The following is a 22,352-nucleotide window of genomic DNA, read 5'->3' on the forward strand; positions in this document are numbered from 1 at the left end:
TTTCAGATTCAGATTAAATACAATGGTGGGAGATAAACAGCAAATGTCAGATGGTGGTTACCTCTTTGGGAGAGGAAAAGGAGTGTTATTGGGACGGCATCCACAGGGCATGCTAACTCTTTTAAAAATATGTTATTTTATAATCCAAGAAATGAGCACATAAGTATTTATTATTATCCACTACAGTGTTTTTCCCCATACATATATTATATTATATTTTATATTATGTATTATGTATATTTTAAAAGAGTCAAGTATAGAAACCAGAAGGGAGAGAGCTGTCAGGTATTTTCACAATCACAGAAAAGGAAGAGAATAATTCAGGTCTCAGGTTCATCATTGCCTTTTGCTCCCCTCCCCTCAACAATCTGATGTCAATCATTCCCACAGTGTTTCTATCTCGACATTCATCTTTTAGGTTGTGGGCCCAAATGCAAAGAGACTCCACTAGAGCTGGTGTTTGTGATTGACAGCTCAGAAAGCGTGGGCCCAGAGAACTTCCAGATCATCAAAAATTTTGTGAAGACTATGGCTGACCGGGTTGCTCTAGACCTTGCCACGGCCCGCATAGGCATAATCAACTATAGCCATAAGGTGGAGAAGGTGGCTAATTTGAAGCAGTTCTCCAGCAAGGATGACTTCAAGTTGGCTGTGGACAACATGCAGTATCTGGGGGAAGGCACATACACAGCCACTGCTCTCCAAGCAGCCAACGACGTGTTTGAAGATGCAAGGCCAGGTGTAAAAAAAGTGGCCTTGGTCATCACCGATGGGCAGACAGATTCTCGTGATAAAGAGAAACTGACAGAGGTGGTAAAGAATGCCAGTGACACCAATGTGGAGATATTTGTGATAGGGGTGGTGAAGAAAAATGATCCCAACTTTGAAATATTCCACCAAGAAATGAATCTAATTGCTACTGACCCAGAGCATGTTTACCAGTTTGATGATTTCTTTACCCTGCAAGGTAAGGAAGGCTGTCTGGCCCAGGGGAAAGGCATTTACGTTGTTTTTCCAAATACCATATCACTGGTCTGTCCTGACCAAATAGAAAAATCTGGAGGCTAATAAGGCTTATGCCAACATTAAATGGTAACACATAAACTCCAGAAGATTAAAAATACTTAGTATCATTCAGTTTGGAGGGTACAATCCCTTGTCTTGAATCAGGGTTAATAAATGCTGAGTTGGCCTTGGAGTTAACTAGAGTCCATGGTCAATAGACAGGAATGGAGAGAAAGAATAGGACTTGGGGATATTGCTAACATTGGTTAATGTTCAGAAAGTTACCTAACTAAAATAAGGGATTGAGCAAGCCAACAGCAAGACAGAAAACAGTCAGGAAATCAAAATGAATTAAGAAGTACATGCTGAATGAAAAAAAGAGTTATGGTCATCTAAAGAGATGAGAAATGCAAGTAACTGGGATGAATTAGAGGACATGTTCTATTCTCTGTTTTTATGAAAGCAGATAATGATGAGTAAACAGGTTGATATCAAGAATTTATCTCAAAGAACAACCTTTTAAAATTCATTGTACAGTGCCGGGCACAGTGGATCACGAGGTCAGGAGTTAGAGAACAGCCTGGCCAGCGTGGTGAAACCTCGTCTCTACTAAAAATCCAAAAATTAGCTGGGCATGGTGGCATGTGCCTATAGTCCCAGCTACTCGGGCAGCTGAGACAGGAGAACTGCTTGAACCCAGGAGGCAGAGGTTTCAGTGAGCCGAGATTGCGCCACTGCACTCCAGCCTGAGTGACAGGCGAGACTCTGTCTCAAAAAATAAATAATAAACAATAAATAAAATGTATTGTACAGTCAATGCTAATCTGATGGGCTTCTCTATGCTAAGTTTATCCTTTCACATTAACTGATATTTACTAACGAGCCATCCTAGGACATTGATCTAATTTAATCTATGATTAAATCATGGTCAGTATGACTTTATAATAAAATGTATACCAATTCTTTGGAAACTGATGATTCACTCTGGCAGGCCTGCACCTGGCAAGTTTGTGAAGTAAGTGAAAGGCTTCAGTTTGGCTTCATCCTTCTTCCTTTACCCACCTGGGAGGGGGATCTGATGTGGCTGGGCACAGCCCATCAGTGCCTCATGCCCTGCCTACTCCGTGTACCAGCACACTGGCCTTAAGGAGAGCATACCATTCTCAGAAACTTTCCATTTGTTACTTCTCACCTTCTCCAGAGCTTTCTAACCTGGGGTTGGTTCTACTTCCTCAATACCCTGCTGGCTGACTGGTGGGCTTGTTTATCTGGTATGTTCAATCTCACTGGGCTGTGAATGTGTTAGAATAGTCAGAGACATTTCAGAGCCAACTTATATTTAATCCTTGAAGAGCTTTATCATTCTATCTGGAGTTAGTCATTTGTTACAGGCTGTAAGGAGTATTTTCAACTGGCTGACCATTTGCTTTCCTTAAAACCAGAGGTAGTTGCCAATTCAACTTACTATGGGTGAGGCTAGCTCTTGACAAGGAGTGATTCACGGTGAACAGAGACACTTTGGATGAACATATACATTAAAGTCATTCTTTTGCCTCTTTGTGTCATATATATTAAATCAAGTTATTTTAGATGACCTCTTACACAGGATGTAAAAATGCTTTTATAAGTTAGTTAACTTAGCAGTTGATTTCAAGTAATGGGAAATTACATATTTTAAGGAGAGTGCAGCTCTTTTTAAATGAGTTTTAAGTATTGTTTCATTGCTTCTACTATCTCTCTTTTCTACTTCTTTTTCAAAAGACACCCTGAAGCAAAAATTGTTTCAAAAAATTTGTGAGGATTTTGATTCCTATCTCGTTCAAATCTTTGGTTCATCATCACTTCCACCTGGATTTGGGATGGCAGGGGAAGAACTCAGTGAATCTACTCCAGAGCCTCAAAAAGAAATTTCTGAGTCAGTAAGTAACTGTCTCACTTACTCTGTGAGCTTAAAATGGTGTATTCTCTCTGTTCGATATCAAAGATCATTCTGCCCTGCATTGTCAAGAATCAGCTGAGGCATGTGTATTTTTAGGTCCTTGACTCTAAGTGTTAGTAACTTGACTTTAGATTTTTCGTTCTGAAATAGCATTAGGTTTTGTAGGGTATTTTTAAAAACTTATATATTTTATACATATTTATTAAATGTTGCAGATAACATTTTTATATTATACTCCTATCACCATCAAAGTAACCATGTATGCTAGAACAGAATAACATGACACTCTGAATTCACCTACTTGCCATGCTGTGCAGTGCCTTTCATACCAGGCCACAACTCTCCCTCTTCGTCTGTGTGTCTGCTTCCCACTTTGTACCCTCTCATGTTTTTTCTAAATATGCATATGCCCAACTGGCCACTCTCCCACACTCCAAGCCATGCGTTTGCTCATTTGGCTTCCACCTCCTGTGCTCTGAGTGAGGACTGTGAGGGAGGCTATATATGCATATGGTGCAAAGTAGATGCTCTGTTTCAGAGCTCCTCAATCACATAGCATGTGAAGAACCACCTTCTGAATCAATTGAGACAAATGTGACTGTCCTCATAGCAAGCTTCTGGGAACTGACTTCAGCCCATCAGATTATGGGCAAAGATTAGTTTTTTTAAGGAGAAAATGGGGGAGACTTTTGTAGTTACTGATGAGTGCTATAGTCTCTTCTCCACCAAATTGCAACTTGGGCAAGTCTAGACCAATTTCTATTACCCCCATGGACATCCTCTGGCAAGCAGACACACAGCAGTCATGGCCCTGTTCTGTAAGCTCAGTGAAGTCCTTGCACTGCCCTTTTCTGAAGCCTTCATGTACATGAAAGAGTGATCATGAGCCTGTGCAACAGTGTTCCAACATCAGGATTCAGCTAACAGTCTACTTAGACTAAGGCCCTAAGGAACATTCAGATCAGTAGTTGGACTCAGGGCCATTCAGGAATCAGGCCTACGATACCATTCCTAAGGGCACAGACTATAGAACTTACTAGATTCTCATATCCTGTTCACAAAAGGGCACAAAGGCCTCTAACATATTTCTATTTGATTAAATAGTAACCAACTGCAAAATGGGTAATTCCAGTCAGGGCAACAGCTTCTCCTAAATTGCAGATTGAAATTAACACAAACATTTATACTCCATGGTCTACACCAGGGGTCAGCAAACTCTGTAAAGGGCCATATACTGAATAATTTTGGATTTTCAGGTCATTTGATTTCTGTTCCATTTACTCAACTCTGCCTTTGAAGTAGAAACGCAGCCATAGATAATACTTAAATGAATGAGTGTGGCTGGGTTCTGATGAAATTTATTCACAAGAACAGATAGTGACTCATATTTGGCCCACAGTGTTGCCAACCGTGATCTATACTGTGCATTTTAAAGTAAATTCCAGACAATAATGGACACAGTCTATCTCCTCCTGAGCATGGACCACTACCGGGGCCTCTCCTGTTTGTGTGACTTACCACTTTGTCCCTCTCTAGTCAATTGACATCCCTTTCTAAAGTCTTCCTAAACAAAAGCAAGCTCAGGTTTCATCCATGAATTGATGCTTAAACTGAGCCCTCCCTATAATCACTGAATCACATTTTTTGCTATATTAATACCAGTGAATTCCAATAGCATGTATTGATTATTAACTGCTGTGATAGATGGTGTGGCTCTTAAGACATGGCTCCTGCCTGAGAGAAGCTCACACTCTTTCAGGGAGATAGGTAAGTACAAGATGAATTACAAATTTTAGCAAAGCTATGAAGGAAGCACAGAGATGATGCAATCAATTTCAGGAAAGAGAAATGGGAAAGTGTCTTAGTCTGTTGGGGCTGCCATAACAAAAATACCATTGACTGAGTGGCTTAAACAACAAACATTTATTTGTCACACTTCTGGAGGTTGGGAAGTCTAAAATCTGGTGTTTGGTGAGGGCTTGCTTTCTGGCTTGTAAACAGCCACCTTCTTGTTATGTCTTCACATGACTGAGAGACAGCTCATCTCTCATGTCACTTTTTGTAAGGGCATTGATCCCATACATAAAGGCTCCACCCTCATGACCTAATCACCTCCCAAAGGCCCCACCTTCAAATACCATCACAGTGGGGATTCAGGTTTCAATGTATGATTTTTGAAGGGACACAAATATTTAGTTCATAACATGAGGCATCACAGAGGAGGTGACATTCATTGAGTCAAGTTTTAAGAATAACTAGGAGTTTTTCAAGAGAAGAGTGGGGGGAAGGGTATTCCTAGCAAAAACAAAAACAAAGCAACAACAACTAAAAAAATGGTAGACAAAGGGAGACTTTAAAGTGCCATGGCATTTCAAGAAAGTTGAACAAGTTCAGTCTAATTGTAGCCTAGGGTGTGGGTGGTAGAGTGATGAGAGTTAAAACTGGACAGGTAATTTAAGGACTGATTATAAATGTCTTAATGTATTAAGGCAAGGAGCTTGAACTTCATCTATAGGCCAGGCAGACAGAGACAGCAGAGGAGTTTTAAAAGCAAGAGTCATATACTCATATTTGGTTCATAGAAAGAATAACCCTGATTGCTGTGTGAAACATACCTAGGAGGAGGTGAGGAGACAGGAGGCTGAGATATGAGGTGTGATAGTCCAGGGAAATGATAATGAGGCCCTGAAAGAAGGCAGGGGCAGTGGGAATAAAAAGGAGGCACAGATTGAAAAGCCATTTCTAGGGTACAATTAACAGGATGTAGTGATTGAAAGGATTGGAAGTTAGGGAGAAGGAGGGGTTTGGGTAGGACTATCGGGTTTCTACCATGGAGATGAGATGGATTGAAACACTATATACTGAGATGGAGAATATAAAAGGCAGGGTGGTTTTTGTTTTGTTTTGTTTTGTTTTTTAAGGAAAATAGTGAGTTTAGTTTGCATCATGTAAAGTGGAGGTGCCTGAGGGACATCCAAGGCAGTTATGACACATAATGAGGAAAAGTAAGAACAGATGCCTCTGTACCACGTCCCAGGAAGCTTGATGGCCTTGAGAGACAAATGACATTAACAGACTAGGACAGATGAAGCTTTCTAGTAGCTGGGGAGGGGAGGAAATAAGAAAAAATACAACCAAAATACTCTGGATTTATAACACCAAGAGCCACATGAAGGGAAGCTGAGCATCAGCTAGGTCTCTCTAGGGGAACTTTGACCCAGATAGCGGGACCTTGCAGTGAACTTGACCTTCTCGGATCACACCTCTTGTCTCCAGGCTTTTTCATTCTGGCTCTTTTTAAAGAAGCACCAATGCAAAACTGAATTTTTAAACAATTATTTCCTTATAGATATTTAGGTTGAACAAACATGTGCATTTATATTCACATTTAAATCTTTGACATAGAGTCATGCATCGTTTAGTGACAGGGACACTTTCTGAGAAATGTTTCGTGAGGCAATTTTGTTTTTGTGTGAACATCAGAGAGTGTACTCACACAAATCTAGATAGTATAGCCTGCTACACACCTGGGCTAGATAGTATAACCTATTGCTTCTAGGTTAGAAACCTGCACAGCATGTTACTGTACTAACTACTGTAGGTAATTGTAACACAATGGTAAGTATTTGTATATCTGAGCATATCTAACCATAGAAAAGGGTAAAAATACAGTATTATAATCCGATGGGACCACTGTTGTGTGTGTGGTGTGGCTGACCAAAACATCATTATGCAGCACTTGACTGCACGCACATGCACACGCACATAGTATACACATACACATATACAAAAACATATTTATGCCTCTGTGCATGCACACCCACCTTTATCTAATAAGTATAATTACAGTATCCAAACATCTAAAATTAAATGAATCTGTTACAACCTTTCTATTCTCAGATCATTCCTGAGCCTACGCTAGGCGATACTGCAAAGCTAGTAAACAATCATGTCAGAAGTACCATTTCCCTTTTGTTGTCTCTTCCTTTTCACTGTTGTCCCTTCTGTCACTTCCTTAAGACACCTAACTCTGTCCTTCCTTCCTCCTCTTCTTTCTACCAAAATACGTTCTTAGGGAAAAATAAAATTAACATTCTCTCACTGTGATCTTGAAAAACATTCAAATTCTTCATAAAACCCTACATAACAACTAATTATTAGTATCACTACAAAAGGTTGCTGTATAAGTATTATTTACTGCTTATAATAGACTTGTTACCCTCAGAATATAACTTGCACCTGTGTTATGGAGGCGGCAAAAACCAAAAATAATAAACATATTGCTAACTGATCTAGAAGAAATATTCCAGACCAAGAAGTCAGGAAACCTGGCTTGTGGTCTTAGTGCTGAAGCTAAGAACTATTCTCTTGACTCCAAAGCCTGTATTATTTCTATTTTATTATTTCTGAAATTGGGATGCATCTATTTAATGTGTGTGGTCTTTTTTCAAAACTATTTTAAAATTTATAGTACATCTCATGATGAATGACATCTTAGAAATGAAATCTGATAGCTGCCTGACATTAGGGGAATCACCTATTTTCCTGAGGTCTCAGTTCTCTCATCTGTAAAATAAAAGATTGTTACTAGAATGTTCTTCCTGTTCTAAAAGTATATGATGACAGCTGTCAAAAATATTTACTGGGTAAAGCCAGAATGCAGGCTATTTTACTGCATTTTACTGTATGAGAGGTTTAAACAGGACAAAATCTTGCATTCCACCCTTTATGAAAGTCACAGTTAATCCAGAGAGGTGCAGCCCAAACTTAAGGTGTTCCTAAAGGCCCCCAGGAACTTTAAAATGCAAATAAATCACCTTCAGATTAAGTATTTGAGTGCAGAGAGACCTGACAAAGAAGTGTGTTTGATTCTTGGGGAGAATCAATCAAGAAGGACTCCTGAGAAGCCAGACAATTTGAAGATGCTGCCTGTGGAGCCCACTGGCAGTAGAATCCCCAGAGCCGAATTGGAGAAATTTTGACCCACACTCCTGGGAAAATGCTAAGTCTTAACACAAACACTAATGCAGATGATCATTAGCATTCATCCAGAGCAGACATGCGTTCAGATTTGAAGACTTTGTAATATATGCAAAATTCTGGGCGATAAATTACGAGGAAAATGTTTGGAAATCAGAAAGCAAAAGACCTTTTGCATGTGGTACCTGGTCAGCAATCCTCCTTAGAGTCCATTTTCCTCCCCTTAAAGATCAGCTCAAAGGCTGAAAGAGAATGGTGATAACACATCTGCTTCTCCAGCTACACGGAGCAGCCCTGGACTCCAGGTGTTGGCTCTCAGGTGCCCCTAGACTCCTTGTTTGTGCCTTTGACTATGGTGTCCCTGCTTGGAGCTGGAGCCAGCCTTCTTTTCTAAGGCAGGCCATTGTGGCTAGAGTAGAAATGTGCAGAGCTTACAGGCAAGCTTGTGTTTTTAGATTTAAGATTTATTAAAAAGAATAGAAATACAACAAACATTTGACTGCATTCTCACCACCCAGAAGTAACCAGTGTTTCCATTTGTTCATTCACTCTTGCTTCAGATAAAGTCCTAGCTTTTTCCCTCCAGAGCTTTTTCCTCATCTCTCCAGAGGCAATCACTATCATGAATTGGGTGTGTATTCTGCCAGTCGTTTGTGTTGGTTAAATCCAACTTTTAGAGTTAGAAGGCAGGTTACGGCCTAATCTTTTTTATTTGAAAAATGATGACATTGAAGTCTAGAGGAATTAAATAATGCAAATTTATCTTTTTCTCTTTTGCTCTTTGCATATCCTTATTAAGTTCGACCTAAAGATGAGTATAACAGAAAGATTAACCCATTGTGAATTTATTCAGTGGATACTTTTTGCCTATTTTATGCTATGGAGATAGAAAAAAAAGAGATAGAGAAAGAAGAAAAGAAAGAAAACAGATATGGCATAATTTCTCTTATCAGGAGAGTGGTATTTCTTTAGAAAACAAATTATACAAGATAGTGGAGGGGAGGAAAACATTTTTTTTCCCTCTACCCATCTTAGGGTTATTAGCTAGGTCCTTGTTATTAGCTAGGGCCCTAGACTGACAAAAGACAGATTAACAATAGGAAAACACCCAGAAGTTATTAACATGCAGCATATACACATAGGAGCATGGAGATGAGTAGCTCAAAGGGGTGGTTAGCACTTGGTCTTATATAGCATCTTAATGAAAGAACAATAGAGCTTAGAGGAGTGACAAGACAATGGGAAAGGACTTTCTACAGCAGTAGATGATGGGAAGATAAACATATGGGTGAACTAATGGAAGATAAGGATTAGTGAATATTTTGTTATGTAGAGTCCTCTGGTGTATCTCTGGGCTAACTAAGGGTCTAGACTCCTCTTGGGTCATTAACCCTGATTTTCTGAGGAGGGATGCCTTTATGAATGTATGTCCTGCATTTAGACAAATGAGCTTGTATCTGATTGTCAATTGCCTTCAGTTCAAAATAATCAATGTACCACAGGGGCATATTTTCGGAGGCATATTCTGTTACTCTTCAATAGGATAGGACTAAAGGTTAAATTACACACAATCAGCATCAAGCATAGAAGAGTCAGAAGGTACTGTGCATCATCTAGAAGGGGAGAATCAGTACTGAGTGGGTTATTGGAGAAGGTTTTGCTCATGGAGACCAACTTTTCCTAGGCTGTGGTGGAAGGGTTGATATTGAGAGCCTGAGGCAGAATAGAAAGGAAGAAGGAATGAAAGATCCTGACCAGATATTCTAGGAGTAATGGAAGGCAAGGTTACAAAAAAAATGTGGAGGAGGCTGGGCATTGTGGCTCACATCTGTAATATTAGCTACTTGGGAGGCTGAGGCATGAGAACTGCTTGAACCTGGGAGGTGGAGGTTGCAGTGAGCCAAGATCGTGCTGGGCAACAGAACAAGACTCTGTCTTCAAAATAATAATAATAATAATAATAATAATAATAAAATAAATGTTATAGAGTCATGGTGAAATATAGTATCATAATACAGTATATTATGTCATAATATAATATATTTTTTACAATAGCATAGACCATAGAAAACCAAACACACAGTATTTTTTTGTAAAAAAAAAAAAAAATGGATATGCACATAGAAAAAAGACTGGGGAAAAATATACCAGAATACCAACAATGACTATCTTTAGGAGGTAGAATTACTTCTGATTTCTATTTTCTTTTTATGATATCCACATTTTCTAAAATTCCCTTCTATTAACATGCTTGCTTTTGTGGTAAGGAAATTATAAAAATTGCAAGCCATAATAATTATGCATTTGTTGAAATAATCTGACATCTCACTGAGCCAGAAAATTAATGAAATTATTTTCACTTACTAAAGTTAATTTTGCTTGTCTTGGAATCTGTGGTATAATGTTAACAGATGTCAAAATTTCCAAATGATTATGTGATTGAGAATGAAAACACACATTCCTAAGCTTAGAAGAGGTAAAATATAGCTTTTGAGGACTCCAGACTTGAACAAGGTAAATATTTAAAGGCTGAGTTAATTCCTTGAAGAAAACTGTGCTGCTTAGCCCGCCTCTTCAGTGGAACAGTCTCACCTTCTAGACCGTATATCTGAAGTGTAGACTGATGTCAGTTGACTTTTATGTTTGATAAACTCCTCAAACTCTTATTTCTTGCTTAAAATTAAATACATGCAAGTCAAAAACAACAGGCTTTTTTTTTTCCTGAATATTTGTCACTAGCTTACCAATAACTTTTGGAAAGTTTCTTAATCATTTATAGCTTTGTATTCCCTCCAGTAGAAAATAAGGGACTCAGTGCTGGGCTCAAAGAGGCCAAGGTGGAAGGATCATTTGAAGTCAGGAGTTTGAGACCAGCCTGGGCAACACAGTGAGACTCTATCTCTATGAAAAATAAAAAAGAAAATAAGGGACCAAGAAAGTTTTCCTCTAGCCTTAAACTCTCTAATATAATGATTATTTTAAAAAGTTCACATTCAAATTGCTGTATGTGCATACAGGATCATTCCGAAAGAAAGAGGAACCTCAAGTAATTTCCGGTTTTGTCTCCACTTGTACCAAAAGTTGTGTTCAGGGGACAGTGAAAAGTTCCTATTGTATTTGAATTGTATGCCCTTTATATAGGGCTAACAACCAATCCAAATGGAAATCTTTGCTCTGTGTCACCTGATAGTAAATCACTGTAAAAAACACACATATATGAGTAATGGTACTCATTAGTTTTTCCCTCTTGTGTGTGTATGTGTGCATGCACACACAAAAAATCAAAAGCAATAGAACAGCTTAGCTGGCAGAGGGCAGCTAATGATAACAGCATACCAGGATCCCTGAATAAAAAAGCATACAATACTATATTGGTCACAGATTTGACTATTTAAATAAATAAAAAAGCAAACAAACAAATGAACAAGAAAAACCGTTGCAAGGATAAATAACCAAGTGTCAGGACTCAGGTGAATGAATGATTCAATTGCATAGAGCTGGAATCCAAGGAAAAATTTGAAAATGAAAAAAGAATATAATTATTTCCATAAAAGATTTGTGTAGTTCCTGGTAATTGTCAAGAATAACTGGCATGAATTTTATTATTATACTTTAAGTTCTGGGATACATGTGCAGAATGTGCAGGTTGGTTACATAGGTATACACGTACCATGATGGTTTGCTGCACCCATCAATGTGTCATCTACATTAGGTATTTCTCCTAATGCAATCCCTCCCCTAGACCCCCACCCCCTGACAGGCCCGGGTGTGTGATGTTCCCCTCCCTGTGTCCATGTGTTTTCATTGTTCAACTCCCACTAATGAGTGAGAACATGTGGAGTTTGGTTTTCTGTTCCTGTGTTTGCTAAGAATGATGGTTTCTAGCTTCATCCATGTCCCTGAAAGGACATGAACTCATCCTTTTTTTTTTTTTTTTTTTTTTTTTTATTGTACTTTAAGTTCTAGGGTACATGTGCACAATGTGCAGGTTTGTTACATATGTATACATGTGCCATGTTGGTGTGCTGCACCCATTAACTCATCATTTACATTAGGTATATCTTCTAATGCTATCCCTCCCCACTTCCCCCTCCCCACAATAGGACCTGGTGTGTGATGTTCCTCTTCCTGTGTCCAAGTGATCTTATTGTTCAATTCCCACCTATGAGTGAGAACATGCGGTATTTGGTTTTCTGTTCTTGCGATAGTTTGCTGAGAATTATGGTTTCCAGCTACATCCATGTCCCTACAATGGACACGAACTCATCCTTTTTTATGGCTGCATAGTGTTCCATGGTATATATGTGCCACATTTTCTTAATCCAGTCAGTCGCTGATGGACATTTGGGTTGATTCCAAGTCTTTGCTATTGTGAATAGTGCTGCAATAAACATACGTGTGCATGTGTCTTTATGGCAGCATGACTTATAATCCTTTGGGTGTATACCCAGTAATGGAATGGCTGGGTCAAATGGTATTTCTAGTTCTAGATCCTTGAGGAATCACCACACTGTTTTCCACAATGGTTGAACTAGTTTACAGTCCCACCAACAGTGTAAAAGTGTTCCTATTTCTCTGCATCCTCTCCAGCACCTGTTGTTTCCTGACTTTTTAATGATCACCATTCTAACTGGTGTGAGATGGTATCTCATTGTGGTTTTGATTTGCATTTCTCTGATGGCCAGTGATGATGAGCATTTTTTCATGTGTCTGTTGGTTGTATGAATGTCTTCTTTTGAGAAGTGTCTGTTCATATCCTTTGCCCACTTTTTGATGGGGTTGTTTTTTTCTTGTAAATTTGTTTGAGTTCTTTATGGGTTCTGGATATTAGCCCTTTGTCAGATGAGTAGATTGCAAAAATTTTCTCCCATTCTGTAGGTTGCCTGTTCACTCTGATGGTAGTTTCTTTTGCTGTGCAGAAGCTCTTTAGTTTAATTAGATCCCATTTGTCAATTTTGGCTTTTGTTGCCATTGCTTTTGGTGTTTTAGACATGAAGTCCTTGCCCATGCCTATGTCCTGAATGGTATTGCGTAGGTTTTCTTCTAGGGTTTTTATTGTATTAGGTCTAAGATTTAAGTCTCTAATCCATCTTGAATTAATTTTCGTATAAGGAGTAAGGAAAGGATCCAGTTTCAGCTTTCTACTTATGGCTAGCCAATTTTCCCAGCACCATTTATTAAACAGGGAATCCTTTCCCCATTTCTTGTTTTGTCAGGTTTGTCAAAGTTCAGATGGATGTAGATGTCAGGTATTATTTCTGAGGGCTCTGTTCTGTTCCATTAGTCTATATCTCTGTTTTGGTACCAGTACCATGCTGTTTTGGTTACTGTAGCCTTGTAGTATAGTTTGAAGTCAGGTAACGTGATGTCTCCAGCTTTGTTCTTTTGGCTTAGGATTGTCTTGGCAATGTGGGGTCTTTTTTGGTTCCATATGAACTTTAAAGCAGTTTTTTCAAATTCTGTGCAGAAAGTCATCGGTAGCTTAATGGGGATGGCATTGAATCTATAAATTATCTTGGGCAGTATGGCCATTTTCACAATATTGATTCTTCCTATCCATGAGCATGGTATGTTCTTCCATTTGTTTGTGTCATCTTTTATTTCGCTGAGCAGTGGTTTGTAGTTCTCCTTGAAGAGGTCCTTTACATCCCTTGTAAGTTGGATTCCTAGGTATTTTATTCTCTTTGAAGCAATTGTGAATGGAAGTTCATTCATGATTTGGCTCTCTGTTTGTCTGTTACTGGTGTATAAGAATGCTTGTGCATAAGAATGCACGTTGATTTTGTATCCTGAGACTTTGCTGAAGTTGCTTATCAGCTTAAGGAGATTTTGGGCTGAGACAGTGGGATTTTCTAAATATACAATCATGTCATCTGCAACAGGGACAATTTGACTTCTTCTTTTCCTAACTGAATACCCTTGATTTCTTTCTCTTGCCTGATTGCCCTAGCCAGAACTTCCAACCCTATGTTAAATAGGAGTGGTGAGAGATGGCATCCTGTCTTGTGCCAGTTTTCAAAGGGAATGCTTCCAGTTTTTGTCCATTCAGTATGATATTGGCTGTGGGTTTCTCATACATAGCTCTTATTATTTTGAGATACGTTCCATCAATACTGAATTTATTGAGCGTTTTTAGCATGAAGGGCTGTTGAATTTTGTCAAAGGCCTTTTCTGCATCTATTGACATAATCATATGGTTTTTGTCTTTGGTTCCGTTTATATGCTGGATTACGTTTATTGATTTGCCTGTGTTGAACCAACCTTGCATCCCAGGGATGAAGCCCACTTGATCATGGTGGATAAGCTTTTTGATGTGCTGCTGGATTTGGTTTGCCAGTATTTTATTGAGGATTTTTGCATCAATGTTCATCAGGGATATTGGTCTAAAATTCTCTTTTTTTGTTGTATCTCTGCCAGGCTTTGGTATCAGGATGATGTTGGTCTCGTAAAATGAGTTAGGGAGGATTCCCTCTTTTTCTATTGATTGGAATAGTTTCAGAAGGAGTGGTACGAACTCCTTGTTGTACCTCTGGTAGAATTTGGCTGTGAATCCATCTGGTCCTGGACTTTTTTTGGTTGGTGGGCTATGAATTATTTCCTCAATTTCAGAGCCTGCTATTGTTCTATTCAGGGATTCAGCTTCTTCCCGGTTTAGTCTTGGGAGAGTGTAAGTGTTCAGGAAATCATCTATTTCTTCTAGGTGTTCTAATTTATTTGCATAGAGGTGTTTATAGTATTCTCTGATGGTAGTTTGTATTTCTGTGGGGTTGGTGGTGATATCCCCTTTATTATTTTTTATTGCATCTATTTGATTCTTCTCTCTTTTCTTCTTTATTAGTCTTGCTAGCAGTCTATCAATTTTGTTGATCTTTTCAAAAAACCGGCTCCTGGATTCATTGATTTTTTGGAGGGGTTTTTGTGTCTCTATCTCCTTCAGTTCTGCTCTGATCTTAGTTATTTCTTGCTTTCTGCTAGCTTTTGAATGTGTTTGCTCTTGCTTCTCTGGTTCTTTTCATTGTGATGTTAGGATGTCAATTTTAGATCTTTCCAGCTTTCTCTTGTGGGCATTTAGTGCTATAAATTTCCCTCTACACACTGCTTTAAATATGTCCCAGAGATTCTGGTATGCCATATCTTTGTTCTCATTGGTTCCAAAGAACATCTTTATTTCTGCCTTCATTTCGTTATGTACCCAGTAGTCATTCAGGAGCAGGTTGTTCAGTTTTCATGTAGTTGAGTGGTTTTGATTGAGTTTCTTAGTCCTGAGTTCTAGTTTGATTGTACTGTGGTCTGAGAGACAGTTTGTTATAATTTCTGTTCTTTTACATTTGCTGAGGAGTGCTTTACTTCCAACTACATGGTCAACTTTGGAATAAGTGTGATGTAGTGCTGAGAAGAATGTATATTCTGTTGATTTGGGGTGGAGAGTTCTGCAGATGTCTATTAGGTCTGCTTGGTGCAGAGTTGTGTTCAATTTCTGGATATCCTTGTTAACCTTCTGTCTCGTTGATCTGTCTAATGTTGACAGTGGGGCGTTAAAGTCTCCCGTTATTATTCTATGGGAGTCTAAGTCTCTTTGGAAGTCTCTAAGGACTTGCTTTATGAATCTGGGTGCTCCTGTATTGGGTGCATATATATTTAGGATAGTTAGCTCTTCCTGATGAATTAATCCCTTTACCATTATGTAATGGCCTTCTTTGTCTCTTTTGGTCTTTGATGGTTTAAAGTCTGTTTTATCAGAGACTAGGATTGCAACCCCTGCTTTTTTTTGTTTTCCATTTGCTTGGTAGATCTTCCTCCATCCCTTTATTTTGAGCCTATGTGTGTCTCTGCATGTGAGATGGGTCTCCTGAATACAGCAGACTGATGGGTCTTGACTCTTTATCCAATTTGCCAGTCTGTGTCTCTTAATTAGACCATTTAGTCCATTTACATTTAAGGTTAATATTGTTATGTGTGAACTTGATCCTATCATGATGTTAGCTGGCTATTTTGCCCGCTAGTTGATGCAGTATCTTCCTAGCATCGATGAACTTTACATTTTGACATGTTTTTGCAATGGCTGGTACCTGTTGTTCCTTTCCATGTTTAGTGCTTCCTTCAGGATCTCTTGTAGGGCAGGCCTGGTGGTGACAACATCTCTAAACATTTGCTTGTCTGTAAAGGATTTTATTTCTCCTTCACTTATGAAACTTAGTTTGGCTGGATATGAAATTCTGGGTTTAAAATTCTTTTCTTTAAGAATGTTGAATATTGGCCCCCACTCTCTTCTGGCTTGGAGAGTTTCTGCCGAGAGATCTGCTATTAGTCTGATGGGCTTCCCTTTGTGTGTAGCCTGACCTTTGTCTCTGGCTGCCCTTAACATTTTTTCCTTCATTTCAACTTTGGTGAATCTGACAATGGTGTGTCTTGGAGTTGCTCTTCTCGAGGAGTATCTTTGTGGCATTCTCTGTATTTCCTGAATTTGAATGTTGGCCTGACTTACTAGGTTGGGGAAGTTCTCCTGGATGATATCCTGCAGAGTGTTTTCCAACTTGGTTCCATTTTCCCTGGCACTTTCAGGCACACCAATCAGTCGTAGATTTGGTCTTTTCACATAATCCCATATTTCTTGGAGGCTTTGTTCATTTCTTTTTACTCTTTTTTCTCTACACGTCTCTTCTCGCTTCATTTCATTCATTTGATCTTCAATTGCTGATACTCTTTCTTCCAGTTGATCGAGTCGGTTACTGAAGCTTCTGCATTTGTCATGTAGTTCTCGTGTTATGGTTTTCATCTCTATCAGTTCTTTTAAGGTCTTCTCTGCATTGATTATTCTAGTTATCCATTCATCCACTCTTTTCAAGGTTTTTAGTTTCTTTGCGCTGGTTACATAGTTCCTCCTTTAGCTCTGAGAAGTTGATCGACTGAAGCCTTCTTCTCTCAACTCGTCAAAGTCATTCTCCGTCCAGCTTTGTTCCATTGCTGGCGATGAGCTGTGTTCCTTTGGAGGGGGAGATGCACTCTGATTTTTTGAATTTCCAGCTTTTCTGCACTGCTTTTTCCCCTTCTTTGTGGTTTTATCTGCTTTTGGTCTTTGATGATGGTTACATACTGATAGGGTTTTGGTGTGGGTGTCCTTTCTGTTTGTTAGTTTTCCTTCTAACAGTCAGGAGCCTCAGCTGTAGGTCTGTTGGAGTTTGCTTGAGGTCCGCTCCAGACCCTGTTTGCCTAGGTATCAGCAGCAGAGGCTGCAGAAGATAGAATGTCACTGAACAGCGAGTGTTGCTGTCTGATTCTTGCTCTGGAAGCTTCGTCTCAGGGGTGTACCCCACCATGTGAGGTGTGAGGTGTTGGTCTGCACCTAGTGGGGGATGTCTCCCAGTTAGGCTACTCGGGTCAGGGACCCACTTGAGCAGGCAGTCTGTCCATTCTCAGATCTCAGCCTCCATGCTCGGAGATCCACTGCTCTCTTCAAAGCCATCAGACAGAGGCATTTACCTCTGCCGAGTTTTCTGCTACTTTTTGTTTAGCTATGCCCTGTCCCCAGAGGAGGAGTCTACAGAATCAGGCCGGCCTCCTTGAGCTGTGGTGGTCTCCACCCAATTCAAGCTTCCCAGCAGCTTTGTTTACCTACTTAAGCCTCAGCAATGGTGGGCGCCCCTCCCCCAGCCTCGCTGCCACCTTGCAGTTAGATCTCAGACTGCTGTGCTAGCAATGAAGGAGGCTCCATGGGCGTGGGACCTCTGGGCCAGGTTTGGGATATAATCTCCTGGTGTGCCATTTGCTAAGACCCTTGGTAAAGTGCAGTATTAGTGTGGGAGTTACCCAATTTTCCAGGTGTTGTGTGTCTCAATTTCTTTTGGCTAGGAAAAGGAATTCCCTTCCCCCTTGCGCTTCCTAGGTGAGGCAATGCCTTGCCCTGCTTCAGTTCTCGCTGGTTGGGCTGCACCCGCAGACCAGCACCAAGTGTCTGACACGCCTTAGTGAGATGAACCCAGTACCTCAGTTGAAAATACAGAAATCACCCATCTTCTGTGTCACTCACGCTGGGAGCTGGAGGCTGGAGCTGTTCCTATTCGGCCTTCTTGGGTGGGCCCTCCGAACTCATCCTTTTTAATGACCGCATAGTATTCCATGGTGTATATGTGCCACATCTTCTTTATTCAGTCTATCATTGATAAGCATTTGGGTTGGTTCCAAGCCTTTGCTATTATGAATAGTGCTTCAATAAACATACGTGTGCATGTGTCTTTATACTAGAACTTAAACAAATTTACAAGAATAAAACAACCCCGTCAAAAAATCGGTGAAGGATATGAACAGACATTTCTCAAGAGAAGACATTTATGCAGCCAACAAACATATGAAAAAAACCTCATCATCACTGGTCATTAGAGAAATGTAAATCAAAACCACAATGAGATACCATCTAATGCCAGTTAGAATGGCGATCATTAAAAAGTCAGGAAACATTAGATGCCAGAGAGGATGTGGAGAAATAGGAACACTTTTACACAGTCGGTGGGAGTGTAAATTAATTCAACCATTGTGGAAGACAGTGTGGCAATTCCTCAAGGATCTCGAACGAGAAATACCATTTGACCCAGCAATCCCATTACTGGGTCTATACCCAAAGGATTACAAATCATTCTAGTATATATATAAAGACATGGTTTTTTAAAAAAAGTAAAACACCTTTCTTGTTTCATTATATATCATGAATTTGGATGAAATTTCGAAGTTTTATTTCATCAAAAAAAGGAAATTTGCTTTTGAAACAAAAACCCTTTGTTCTTTAGATACCAAACATTTCTTAGAGCATCTTAGATGTTAAGCATCCTACAACATTTAGCCTTAGCTGGGGTGTGATAATAGAAAGAGCAGGCAAAGGTATCTGCAGCTGAGATTTTGGTAAGCAATCAAAAAGTGACGACTGTTGCTTTTATTTTAGCTGTATTATTGTTTTCTGCTACCCTAATTCCCAATCTCAAAATTGATTGAGTTCATGGTAAATATTTTGGAACATATTGTTAAGCTGTCTAGTGTTAGGAAATGGAGAAAGGCCATAAAAATATTAAAGAAATTAGTGTTATTTTCTCATAGCAGTGGCTAAGAATGAAATGAACTCCTCTCAACTTCACATCTTTCACACTTGCTTTGGATGTCCCAGCACCCAAAAATCTGTGCCTGGAGGTGCGCTGTATGTGTGTGTACACACAAATACACCCACACCAAGTGGTAGGAAAATCCACAACTTGGGGATTCGGGATGCATGACACAGAGGAGGGGCATTATTTCCTGAGTTTTATTTGGAATTGTTAATATCAGAGAGCTAGGGAAACACAGCATGGCTGAACTTGTCCTTATACGTTCCCAAAAGCAAACTAGTTAATTTTTTTTTTACTTGATATTATTAGAAACACAAAATGTGAATTTTTTTGTGTGTAGTTGAGTGTCACCAGAGACCAGAATGAAAATGATAAGGCTCCAGAGCCAACCTGGGCTGATGATCTGCCTGCCACTACCTCATCTGAGGCCACCACCGCCACCAGGCCACTGTTCAGCACCCCTGTGGGTGGGGCAGAGGGTAGGTAAACCAGAACTCCAAGTCCCATTTTGATTCTACAGTCTTGTGCACAGATTTGGTGCACAAAGGTAAGAGAGATCTGCCAACCTGCTACTGTAGCTACAATGTGAGGAAGGCACAGGGTTACCCAGAGAGAAAATGTTATGATTCTAAATAAGCAGGACAAAATATAGTTTTCACTGGACTATATGTAGAATTTGAAAACTGGCTGGTTGTGGAGTAAATTTGGTCTATAAAGAATTTCAAAGGTCTTATAGTATTTATTATTTTAATTTGAATGCTTTTAGAGGGGATTATATTCTCCTATTTGCCGTAGTCCACACTGCTGCCTATTGTCTTACATGGGCCCTTCACGCATGTAGACATTTGAATTTTTGACCCTTTTATTGCACAGGAAAGAGAAACAAGCTAAAATCTAGATTCTGATTAATTAACATATTTTCTATAGAGTTCACATCTATAGAAAATGTATTATTATGTACATATTTTCTGCAGAATATGAGAGACAATTTTTGTGCTCAAAAGTTTAGATTAGCTTTAAAATGAATGAAACATATACATTATTTGGTTTTGTTTTTAAGGGCAGAGGTAGTAGAAATATATGACTCTTTTTCCATTTGGTCTAGGGAGTCTGCATAGTAGAGGTAGATTTAGAGGTAAGTTTTAGAAAATAAATGAATCAAGACATACCCCAAATCTGGGAAAATGTTTAAGGAAGATAGAGAGAGTACTGGTTTAGCTATTGCAAAATAACGCTTCTGACATATAAATCCCAGAGAGCAATAATCTATTTGGGGTTTTTTTGTTTGTTTTTTGGCTTCTCCTACCTTGCAATCACTTCCTCAAGTAGGAAATACTAATTAAGGCACTCCAGAGTACCACACAATAAAAAGGGATTTAGCAAATGAAGAGTTCCGTAATTAAAGGAACCTTATCAGGACAATGTGGCTTTATTGTCACAGCTATCCTATGCTTTCTTATGGTAGGTATATTTCTACAATAAGACAATATGACATTAGAAGGTCATAGCATGTTTTTAGTGTCCTGCAAGAGCTGTTCTTTTTAAAAAATAATTGTAATATAAAGACAGTCCTTCATTTTACTTTTTTTTTTTGTAACTGAAAGAGTTTTCCTTTCATAGTGGGCAATTGCGTGCGATCATAGTGGTGCTTTCTGTGAACAGAGTGGGAGGAAATGTGTACAGAAAGTGGAAATGTTATTCCAAATTTTCATTTAATTGTAAATCAAATCCAATGTAAATGAAAGAAGTCCTGTCTTTCTGATCCCCACAAAAGTATTAGCCAATGAAGTCTCACATAGGCCTTCAGAGAAATAAGCATTTTTAATGTGGTTTCATGAGGATCAAAAACTTTCATGTTTTCAAAAGAATTAATATCTAGTAGCAGAGTTTCAGGTGGTGAAGGAAATATTTTGGGCTTAGAACCATATTTTCTTGGTTGGTTCGTTAGTGTACATAAAGAATAAAGTTTATTTATATAACTTTATAAGGTTTTTATTTTTCATGTCTTCAGTATAAGAAAAATCCATAACACATTTTCCTTTTCTCACTCTAGATCCTAGATGTTTGGAAGCCTTGAAGCCTGGAAACTGTGGTGAATATGTGGTTCGATGGTATTATGACAAACAGGTCAACTCTTGTGCCCGATTTTGGTTCAGTGGCTGTAATGGCTCAGGAAATAGATTCAACAGTGAAAAGGAATGTCAAGAAACCTGCATTCAAGGATAAGCAAGTAAATTGGCCTGTCTCTATCAAAAGCCTAGAACTCTCTAATTTCCACATATTCACCCAATACAAATACAGCACTATATTTGAGTGTATACTGAGTATTTACACCTTATAAATGTAACTGAAATCTCACTACAGCCCTAGGATGTAGGTATTATTAACCACTTATATAGGTAAGGAAGCTGAGTCTCTGAGAAGTTTAGTAACTTGTCAACTGACACCCAACTAAAAAGTGTCAGAGCTGAGGATTTAGACTTAGAGTTGTGTAACTTCAATACACAGACTCTATCTGCTTCACAACCTGCAATGTGATTCTGATTCCTTTAATTCCTGTTGTATGTACTATGTCAGCTCAAACCCCTACCCCTGCCCCTGCCCATACCTCTACCCACTCACCTCCCCAACCTCCTTATGTCCCTGAGAGTAGCAAGACGTACGTGATAGGAAGGACTTTGGTGTGGGAATTAGAAATGATGTGAATGTTTATGCAGGAGTGCTGGGATAGGAGTAGGGATGGTGAAGGTAGTTAGATTTTTGCCTCACTTGCCCTGAAAGTGGTAACAGGAAGAAACCAATCTGAATTAAAATTACTTAAATGTATCACAAACTGTCACTTTGTATTCCTCCAACATGTTTGGTAACAAAGTGTTTAATGTATGTTAAAACAATATAGTCTTTTATACCCTTCCATTAAGATATGTCAATGGAACCTTCCATTTTATGGAGTGGAATTAGAAGGCCCTTGACAGCCAGGAACCACTTGAAGTTGGCATCCACTCTTGAACAGCATGTATTAAACAGTATTAAAGAAAGGACTCACAGTGAAAAGTGAGCCACCAAATTGAAACGCAAGTAATGGAGAGTAACAGAGAATTAACTCTGTCATTTTATAATACTTTTGCAAGATCCTGTCTGGGAAGAGCATTAGTTCTGAGCTGAGTTCAGACTGCACTTGCATATTTCTTTTTTTTCCCCCAGACTGAGTCTTGCACTGTCACCCAGGCTAGAGTGCAGTGGCACAATCTCGGCTCACTGCAACCTCCCCGTCCTGGGTTCAAGCGATTCTCCTGCCTCAACCTTCTGGGTAGCTGGGATTACAGGCACACACCATC

The 22,352-nt window shown here is 39.2% G+C and overlaps 1 protein-coding gene across 1 annotated transcript in view; it reads left to right on the top strand.

The window, feature by feature from the left end:
• COL28A1 (collagen type XXVIII alpha 1 chain) overlaps positions 1 to 21,999 on the top strand; it is a 179,295-nt gene extending 157,296 nt beyond the window's left edge. Inside the window, exons 32-35 of the mRNA XM_023224880.3 lie at positions 419 to 967; positions 2,767 to 2,924; positions 19,355 to 19,493; positions 21,068 to 21,999. Of these exons, the coding sequence (XP_023080648.2) occupies positions 419 to 967; positions 2,767 to 2,924; positions 19,355 to 19,493; positions 21,068 to 21,240 (1,019 nt within the window). The 3' untranslated portion in view covers positions 21,241 to 21,999. The remainder of the gene's footprint in view (positions 1 to 418; positions 968 to 2,766; positions 2,925 to 19,354; positions 19,494 to 21,067) is intronic.
• Positions 22,000 to 22,352: the final 353 nt, after the last annotated feature.

The sequence above is a fragment of the Piliocolobus tephrosceles genome, chromosome 8 (assembly GCF_002776525.5).
Source record: "Piliocolobus tephrosceles isolate RC106 chromosome 8, ASM277652v3, whole genome shotgun sequence".
NCBI lineage: Eukaryota > Metazoa > Chordata > Mammalia > Primates > Cercopithecidae > Piliocolobus > Piliocolobus tephrosceles.